At 45.5% G+C, this 9,978-nt stretch overlaps 1 protein-coding gene across 1 annotated transcript; it reads right to left on the bottom strand.

Moving 5' to 3' along the window:
• Positions 1 to 1,383: 1,383 nt before the first annotated feature.
• LOC147893160 (auxin response factor 7-like) lies at positions 1,384 to 6,147 on the bottom strand. Its single transcript, XM_087386884.1, has 13 exons — positions 5,836 to 6,147; positions 5,643 to 5,746; positions 5,324 to 5,419; positions 5,188 to 5,244; positions 4,946 to 5,098; positions 4,736 to 4,820; positions 4,558 to 4,648; positions 4,304 to 4,468; positions 3,883 to 4,002; positions 3,572 to 3,801; positions 2,462 to 3,480; positions 2,190 to 2,380; positions 1,384 to 2,072 (listed from the first exon to the last, which is right to left on the bottom strand). Exons 1-13 carry the CDS (start codon positions 5,975 to 5,977, stop codon positions 1,901 to 1,903), a joined length of 2,625 nt encoding a protein of 874 aa, XP_087243010.1. The 5' UTR covers positions 5,978 to 6,147; the 3' UTR covers positions 1,384 to 1,900.
• Positions 6,148 to 9,978: the final 3,831 nt, after the last annotated feature.

Below are 9,978 nucleotides of genomic sequence, written 5' to 3'. Positions count from 1 at the left end.
AAATACAATGTGAAAAACACCTGAAGGAACTTTTGAAGCTTTTCTTGAAGAGGAAGAAATGGAAACATCTTCCACACAAATGATTGTGTTAAATTGAAACATGGTCAGAGTGGGGAAACTCGCTTTGATGAAGCTATGTAGCCTTACATTTTGAACTTAGCATAGTTAACCCATCTTGGAAGGGGAAGCACTCCCCAAACAAAACTTGTCGTTAGGCCAACCCGCGCAGAGCTCTTGCAGAGTAACGGAGCGAGAATGACATAAGAGTGGCAAAAGTGCAAATGGTTGGGGGAGGAAGCTCTGTAAAGTCCCTGGATGCAGGACAGTTGCCTCCAAGTCGCAATAGGCTTCAACAGTCATATACACAACCACTAGAGTAGTCTCTAAAAAAGATTCAGGAGACCATGTTGGAAATATGTTTGAATGATAGAAACCCAATAATTGGAGTGGAAGGATTACCAAAAGAAAGATATGATTTTAGTCGGCTAATAAATGGAACACATCTAGTTTGAAGCAGAAAAATCAATTCTTTATTCTTGTTACACCACAGCTCCTTTAATGGTTTTCAAAGAAAATGATGGTGAGGTTAGGTGATAACACGCTCAGAGCACCCGAGCTTTTGAAACCCTTCAGCTGAACGAGTCACTAGTTAGTCTCAGTGCTTAGCACTTCTTTTTGAAACCAGATGGCTCACAGAATGCAGAGTACAAAATAGAGAGCATATTTTAAGCTTCTAGGCTAAGGCCATGCCTACAAAGGACCCGTGCAGAATGTGGTGAAAACATTTAAAAGGGGCATGCAGCTACACCAATAGAGTATGCAGATTAAAGCCTGCTGTGCTTTAATGGTCATTTTCTACTTTACGAGGCGTTCTTGGGACAAACCTCTGCAGATGAAAGCCTACCGTCCTTGATAGGTCATTTTCTACTCCAGGTCTCTTCTCAGGACAAACCTCTGTGAAATATTTAATCTATGTACCTACATGTACTTGTGCATGTCAGTTTATATCCTTCTGAGTACCAACGGTGCTGAATACCAACGGCTGATGCTGAGTTGGGAGCAGATGAATATAACTATTGCCAGGTAGTATGTGTATCAATACTCATAGAATTCCACGTGTACACAGGCATACATATATCATAGACTCAGATTATAGATGTCCACAAGTGCCGTAGCCTTCCAGTTCCTGATCCGTTGCACGAAGCAAAAGAGCCACAAGAGCATGCACTATTAAAAACAGACAGCTCATAAACTAGAGATGGGCAGTAGGAGAGGATCCCGCATGCAATGGAAAACAGCTCCAACGACTAGAACAAAGGCTGCAAGCAGACCATCCTTCAAAACACACAACAAGATGAGGCCCAACTCTCTCTCTCCCTCAGCTTATCTCAAAAAATTTAATTCCTTACTAGGGGCTATAAAAACTTGTGTACATTCTCTGGACAGGACTTTCTTACTGACGTTCACAGTAAGAGCACCCACCAGATACAAATGTGTCCAACCGCAATCAAATCCATCACTCTTCCATATCAACATACAACAGTAAGATCTGGAGGCCTTCACACTGCAGCAAAATACAACCTGCCTTGCAGGGTCTGCAAAATTGGGGAGCGTTCATCCCCTTTCAGTGCCATATCTACCACCTGAACCGAACTGGCACGAAGGACAAAGGCTTCTCAGATACAAAAAGAGAGCGAGTGATTACCTAGACCTAGGGACAATGTACAACAGGGAGCACGCAACAGAGCTACAAACATGTAAGCTCTAGGACAAGGCAGTCGGCGCTGGTAAGACTCCTCCAGAGCAGTCCGTGACACAGAGCACGCATCTTTTACCCCCTCCGGCTAAAGCTCTCAGGCTTGCAGAGAGCCATCACTGTCTGAAGTAAATTCAACCATGGTCATCCTGGGAGAGCAGGCACAGGTGAGTCGTGGTGATCCGAAGACTTGGAAGGATCTTTTTTTGCACGGTCGTCATCTGCAGTGACTTGTGTTTTCATTTCAGGAAGGCCAGCACTTTTTACCTCTTCAGGGCTAAATATATGAATTTTCCGAACCATGTTGCAGAATTCCCTGTATGCAGAAACAAGTTCACTATTCATTCAACATCTCAAAAAGACAGCAAAGCATCCCAAGATCAGAATAATGCCAAGCGCCCATCAAAATTGAATAACAGATCCTTAAGCTTACGTCCAAGGATCATCTCCGACAAGCATCATGTCTCCTTCGTTATCACTGTATGCGACCTGCCAACCCTTATCGGGGTTATTAAGCTCGCCCTCAATATGGAACATTGCTTCTAGCTCTTCGATCAATTTCTCGTAGCAATCGAACCTCGAGAGATCTACGCCTCGACCCACCATGCTTCCCTTCTTGATAACCTGCAAGCACAAGAGAAGTAATCAAGATTAGAGGAGTGTGGAATCGGGGATTTATTGCTCCCTCGGCATCATGACTATTACCTTTGTGCAGCTTCTCACTGCAGCTGGGTTGGATTGGCTACGCGATTCTACCTCTTTCAATGCTTTAGGATCTGACTTGTCCTGCTCGGAAGAAGCATCCGACTTGACCGCCTTTGTGGCGTGTGGAGCCTCCGGATCCCTCGACAAAGCGGGTGGTTGAGATGTGGCCTCAACCTTGGCCTGTTCTTCCTCGGCTACCGAACCCACACTTTTAGACGATTTCGCCACCGCATGCGGTGGCCTTTCAGTCAGAGAGAACCCAAAAATCTTACAACTGTTCTCAGCCACTGGCTGAGAGGCACCCTTTTCTTGTTTGGGAGACTCCCATGGCGAGAACGACGGGAGGCCAGAGTGATTGAGACCATGCTGATGCAATTGAGTCGCAGAGGGTGTAGAGAGAGGGTTGTCGGGTCGGCTAGAAACCTCTGATTGAGGAGTGGGAGGCAACAATGACATGAGCCAGGACGAAGGGCGGTCGGAGGTGGAGGAAGCACAAGTCAGGGGTGAGTTTTGCCACGCTGAGCCCTGGATCTGGTTGCCGCTACCCTGGGGAAGCCCAGATGCCACCGAAAGCTTCAGCTCAGCATGCTCAGAGGATGTGAAAGGAGAGTAGAATCGTGTCCCGGGGCTTGAGAGCTGGAAAACAGAAGTCAGGGAGCTTCCCGTATCCTGCTGCTTCACACATCGTCTAAGCTGTTGCTGAGCGTCCATACCCTGAGAGGAGAGGTCAACAGGATAGTTTCCCATTCGCTCCTGAGATCCTGCAGATCCAGATCCTCCCCGAAACATGTCTTGCCGCCTAGAGTCTGCCATCCCGTGAACCATCCAGTTCTCTCCCGCAACCACATTCCGGAACCTACTCTGGCCATCAGAATCGTCGCATTTCGTGCTCCATAGCTGCGACTTAGACATTTCCTCGGTCACAATCGAGCCTGCTCCCAGAGTCCGAAGTTCTTGACCTTGCAAGACCCTCGGAAGCTTGGAGGACAAGGTCGATTCGAGCATTGCCTTATTGGAGCCTAGAAGAGCGAGCAACGCTTCAGAATGAAGGGAAACCCCCAAGTCAACAATGCAGGGACAGAAAACAGTCACAAAAACAAGAACCCATACCGAGACCGGCAAGTTCCGACACTGGAGATGGGCGGAATCGCTTGCTCCTGGGTGCTGGAGTTGGGTTTACAGCCGGGGACGAAACAAACAACTCAATCTCCCATGGAGAGACCCTATCTGGCCGCTCGTTGATTGTGATATCATCCCAGTTCACTTTCAAGGAGCGCCACTTCGAGTTCTGCCAGCATTTCGCGTCCATGTCCTCAATTCCAATGATGGTACCAGGGTAGCTGCACAAGTATGTCCTACATCAAGTTCCGGACTCGTCATTATACACTACATCAAGGACTTCCTCTCTTACCGATACATACCTCCTCTCAGATGCATCCTCCGATTCAAATCTCATCTTGAACTTCATACCAACCGACAAGTTCCTGGACATTGCCTTTGCCAGTTTCTCAACCGGGACAATGAATGCAGAAGGACTTACCCTGCGTACACCATCAATTGTCAGCCAAAGCAAAGATGAGCAGTGCCAGAAACCTGGGTGACTACCCACAAGCCTTCGTTGCACCCAAACAGTGACTACCCACAAATCGAATCCGTTTAAACTACTGGCAAAATCTGGAAGTCAAGCCTTTCAGCGTACACAACCCCAGTTTTAGCTGCCCATCAAACCGCATGTGGGGTACAAAAGCAGACATGCAACCTAAGTTAGTGCCGGAAAAGTAGGAGCTTAGGAACTGAAAGCAGGTTCCGCTAAGCTTCACAACGATTTTTAAGAGTACTTGCCTTGGTTTGTAATATACTGAGAACATAGTCCTCGTCGACACCGCGTGGGAGGCTGTAGCCACGACACCCATGTGCATGCTGTGACTTGTGAGAACTGAAGAGGGTTGGGTAGTCTGCTGGCGCTTGGTTCGTCGAATGCCCACCCTCAGCTCCCCATTTTCACCCCTGAGATGGAAGCCCGCAAGTAATGGTACAACATGTAAGTGGAAGGTGAGCACATGTTTCACAACAACACAACAAAGACCCAGACTTACCGGAGAAAAATTACCGCATCACCAGCCACTAGCCTCTTCTGGCTGACGAACACGCTCCATCCCGTGGTGAGCAAGTGCCTCCGGGGATGACCTGAGGGTCAGGAATTCATCGAAGCGGACGTTGAGATGCCGATCAAAAGGGAAAAGACCACAAGTTTCCGCAATAAAGGGACTTTACCTCTGTAGGTGTGACGGAACCTCCATTCCTGGCCATGGAGGTCTCGGGCCACCAGATCTTGGCTAGGGGGATCCTGGGTCATATCCTGAAAGGCATCACGCTGGCACCGGTAAGTTGCCTAGAAGCACACCAAAGAGGAACTCCTGACGTTTCATAGAAACTAACTGCTCCTACTTTTCACAGTGGACGTCGTGAGGTAAGGACTCTTACCAAAGGAGGCAGACAATCTTCGGCGTGCTTCCGGAGTACGGAGAAACCCCCGTGAGTACTAGTGTCAGACGCAGTGAGTATCTTCGTGAAGAGACGAACGGACCGTTTGGGCTGGGGGGGCGGCTCTTCCTGTTCACTGGAAGTTTCGGAGCCCTGGCATGGCAAGCTCAGATTTGAGGAATGCGAAGGGCAAAGCAAGCAAAGACGAAGAGCGAGTAGAGGAAGTTACAAGGGAGTCCTACCTCAAGTTCGGGAAGGAGCGACAGTTGCGCGTAGACTTCATCGGTATCAGGCTCAGCCTGCAGGCAGAACGACGGACTTTCAGCACCATAGCTGTAGCTATTCACCGCAAATACAAAGGATTTGGAGACTACGCACACTAAGGGTGAGATTCATGACTCGGCAGGCGATTTGCGAAGGCAGGTTGTACTGAGGCATCTGCTGATCGCTTCCTTGATGCGTGGAGGCCGCGACCTGCGCAAACACCACATGGGAGAGAGGAGATGAAGAGACGATCGATAAGCTCCATGGACTGATTCTCCCGACTCCAATTCCAACCATAGCAGCTCCTGACTCTAGCTGTTCCACTTCCTATAGAGCTAGCTAAGTGGCTCGTCGATCTGTCCCAGCCCTTTCTACCCAGAGCTACAGATGCAGCAATCGCCAGGAAAACAAACACCTGCGTGCTTCTACTGACCTGTTCCATGTGCCCTTGTGGGAAGTAGAACACTCGCTGCCCCATCTGCGGCACGGAGACCAGAGACCCAGCACATGCATGCCAGAGCTCCTCGGTGTACTCTCCTGCGGAAACAACACACCAAAGCAACCATTTCAGCGACGGTATGAGGGAGAAAACTCGCGGCAGGGAGCGATAAGAGCAGGGAACTGACCTGAGCTACCAGCGAGGGCGGGGTGAGGCATGGGGGAGAAGCGGAGGGGAGGGGGGCGGGGGAGGGGGGAGGGGTCGGAGAGCATGGAGGGGGGGCGGGGAGGGGGGGGGGAGGGGGAGGAGAAGCCACGGAAGAAAGACATGGGGGAAGGAGGAGGCTAGAGGGACATGGGAAATGGCGAGATCTGGGAGGAGGGGGGGAGGAGCAAGCTTGGAGATGGCGATGGCGAAGGTCTTCAGAGCTATGGCGAAGGTGTGGCTATGGCGGAAGAGAAGAACAAGATGAACAAGGCAAACAAACAAAGGAAAGAAGAAAGAGTGAGAGACTCAAAAGAAGAGAGTACAGCAAACTCAACCACCCCCCTCACTCAGAGCCCGTATCCATCCCACCTCCTATCGCCGGTCACTCTCCCCCCCCACCGGCCCCCCCGGTTTCTGTCCACCCCCGGGCCGGCAACCCCGCCAATTCCAGCACTGTTCCATTAACCTTAAACCCCCCCTTAACCCCTCTTTTAACCCCACTAATCATTGCCCCCTCCTTGTTCTTCCCCCCCCACCTTCATTTTTTTAGCGCCGCCCCTAATTTGTTTAACCCTTTCTTGCTTTCTGCTCCCTCATCCCCATCCCTCCCATCATCATCGCCACCACTCCTTGCCTTATCCCCATCCCAATCCCACCACCTAATCATGTTTATTCTTTATTTCTTGCCTCCCAAAGTCTCCTTCTCCTCCCCTCCTTCCTCAATCCTCCCTATTTAAATATACCTCGCCTCGTTGTGTCCCTCCCCCCGCTTTCACTTCCTTCCTTCTTCCCTTTGTTTCATCGCTTGCTTGCTTGCTTGCTAGCTAGCCAGCCAGCCATCCAACCTGCCGGCCCACTCCACTTGCCCCTACCTTCACTCCCATCCACTCCACCCCTCTGCACCCCCTTGCCAGCTTGTCCCTCACTCCGAGAAAAGCATTCCGCCCTTCCTAAGGCTCTCCTTCTCACACACATTCCTAGTACACCCCTCTCTCATGTGCCCCTCGCATTTGGCATGCATCCCCTTGCTTCTACCCTAGGCTAACACAGTACCAAAAGTCTTTCCACCCAACTTCCATGTTGTGAGCTCAAGGATCACACACCAATTGAGCACTCTATTTGACGCAATTGTCGTTAGATACTGGAACACACTTTGTGTGAAGCAGGCGATCTCCTCGATGCTCTTACTTGTTTACAATGCAAGTACCTAACTCCCATGAGCCTTCCTCAATTTTTATTAAAGAGATGTTTCTCTTTAGCTAGTGTGATCAAATGTTGTGCCATCAATTCTTGCTTTACATCTTGGAGCCTTCCTTCCATTTTGTCAAAGCGTACTCCCCCATGCACTCTAACTTATGCATCCCAACACAAAACATTAGAACTGAACCTTATAGGTTCATGTACTGTGCTCCTTCTATATAAAAAGTGTAAAACTTTAAATGTTCATACTTTTTTTGCACATGATTGATGTCACATCGCCCTTTTTACAATGCACAACATGCTTGAGGTATGACTAGACCAAGTGCTTTTGAGTGTTGATCCCATGCTACAACATCACCCTGTTTTAAGGAAAACAAGATATAGAAGGCCTCGAACTAACATCCATAGCTCTCTACTCAATTTATAGAGTATAACAAGAATGTACAAGGTCAATCTAGCTGTCTCCTAATGGAGGGTGTGTGATCCCTTAAATGGGACTACGAGTCACTCATCAAATGCTTCACGTGGAAATGAGGTAGTCTTGAGTACTTATTTGTCTTCATAGAAGCGTTTCTATGTGTCTTGTCATTGAAAAGATAAGGTGTAGCCCAACAAGTCTTTCTTGTGATGTGAGACACACATGCTTGAAGGGCATACACCACTACCTCTATTCTTTAAGATGTGTATGCATTATTAAGGCTTCCCTATGAAATAATATATTGCCTAGCCTCCTCATGTGAAATTAAACAACTTATGTGCATTCAATTCAAGGATATGCATAAAGCTATATTCAATTCAAATAGCATAGGCTTCTTTCAATGTAATAAATCCCAACTACCTCACCATGCTATCCTTTCCATTTCAACACCAATAGTTAATCATTCTAACCCTCATTTTTTGTTGGTGTTATCAAGCATTCCTTATAAACTAAGCTATAGGCTTGCCTATGTAACGAGTTATTAGTTTAGGTGAGGATATATGTGGTAGTCCTTGTGCCTACCATTGAATGGCCTCTCTCTCTTCTCTCTCTCACACACACACACACACTCATTCACATTTCCCACGCGTGTATATGCATCAAAATGTGCATATGTAGTGAATGGGCATGTGAGAAGACATTGAGGGATACATGCACATAGGCATATATATTAACAAATTTTGCATGTAATTGTAACGTTCGAGTATGCCCATTGTCACAAAGTGGGGGAAAATAAATTAATAAATTCTAGCATATGGCCATTAACATTCTCTTTACTTAGTTCATGCTTTAAATGCATGTTTCCTTTGAACAAAATGAAGTAAGAACATTAAAGAAAAGGGTACTACTTCTTGTGAGGTTATGGAAAATCACCTAATGATGATACCCTCTGCATCCTTGGACATCACATGGATCCAGATGCATTGTGCATTCCACACAAAGATGTGAGTGGAATGGCTCTTTGTATTCATTGGGATCAGCATCTTAGCTTATAGGATACATATGTTTACGTTATCTTGTCTATGCATACCAAGCATTGTCTCCTAATTTTTTTCAATTGAAAAGTTTTACACTACCTATTTGTAAAAGGCAAGTGCATTTTTTAATGTTGTCTAAGCATAAGCAATGGTGGTCTAAAGCATACAATATGGCCAATATGAATGTCTATGAGATTGTATGGATAACCATGAATGTAAATAAAGTCATTAACAGCATGCTTGCATAATATGCATATTGCACTTTTATGTTTAGCATTGCATGCAATTGCAAATTTTACAATGTAGGTTTATGTTAAAAGGGATACTATCGTGCCTCTCTCACATCTAAAGGACCTCCTTGCCATAAGTATGTAGGAAATTTTTGTGCGCAAAAATGAGAAAATTTTCATGTTCTTATAGGCCACCTATTCTAGTTTGACTAATAGATTGGGATGTAAGAGGTCAATGCATATAAGCATAATACTATAAGGAAGATTTTAAGTTCCTCTTTAGGACTATCTAACTCAAAATATTATTCTATCATTGTTACAATGATCATGACATCACAAAGCCATGTATAATAAATTCAGCAATCTTTTGTTAAGCATAGTTGGGGTCACAATCTTACAATCACCATAAAAGATTTATTGAATAGATAACAACAACACTTCGAAGGCAAATGCAAGGTGAATTATGTATACATCTTAGTTGAGAGTACTTATAAATAACACAACACCTAAAGCTTGGCAATGTGCAAAGCAAAGCCAATAACAAAAACAAAGATATTTTGCATATGCACTACCACTACTAGTTATATGTCTTGGGTGCCACATTTATGTGAATAAGAAAGCACACGAGCCACATATAATATTGTTGAATTCCATCTCGAGTTTCTTCATTTGTTCCACCTTATCTTTGTGATGATTTCCAATATAACTAATTGCAATAAAGTCAATATAGTCTTTTGTTTGGATGACAAAAGTTAATAATTCTATCCTAAGCCATCATAAAGTGTTTTCATATCACGTGGAACACGAATCAATTTTAATATAAAATCATTTAAGATAGAACAAGGAAACAATGTTGATAAACATGCTCCAAGCACAAATGCCTTGACTAGTGGAGCATGACTCAACAAATTCTGATCAAATGATGTAATATGTGATAGGTAGAAATGTGCTTCATTAGAAAGCAACATGGATGTCTTGTAACCCTTGTATTTGTGTAACTTTAAGGTTTGCTATTATAAGAAATTGGAGAATCAATAGCTTTTGACCTCAACCATAATTACCTATGCTTATGCTACAATCTATCAAAATGCTAATATGAGATCATTGCTAAACCATTTAACATATAACACTTTTTAATTCATCATAAAAAAGTGTGATAAAGATGAGTTACATGCAATCTTACTATAGATAAACCCGTCACAAATACTATGCAATAAGAACTTAAAGCTTTGGTATTA

This window comes from Dipteris shenzhenensis, chromosome 16 (genome assembly GCF_047967505.1).
Source record: "Dipteris shenzhenensis isolate YYH24624 ecotype China chromosome 16, Dip_SZ_1.0, whole genome shotgun sequence".
Lineage (NCBI taxonomy): Eukaryota > Viridiplantae > Streptophyta > Polypodiopsida > Gleicheniales > Dipteridaceae > Dipteris > Dipteris shenzhenensis.
Note: the sequence above shows the minus strand (reverse complement) of the source record. Positions and strands in the feature narration are given on the sequence as shown.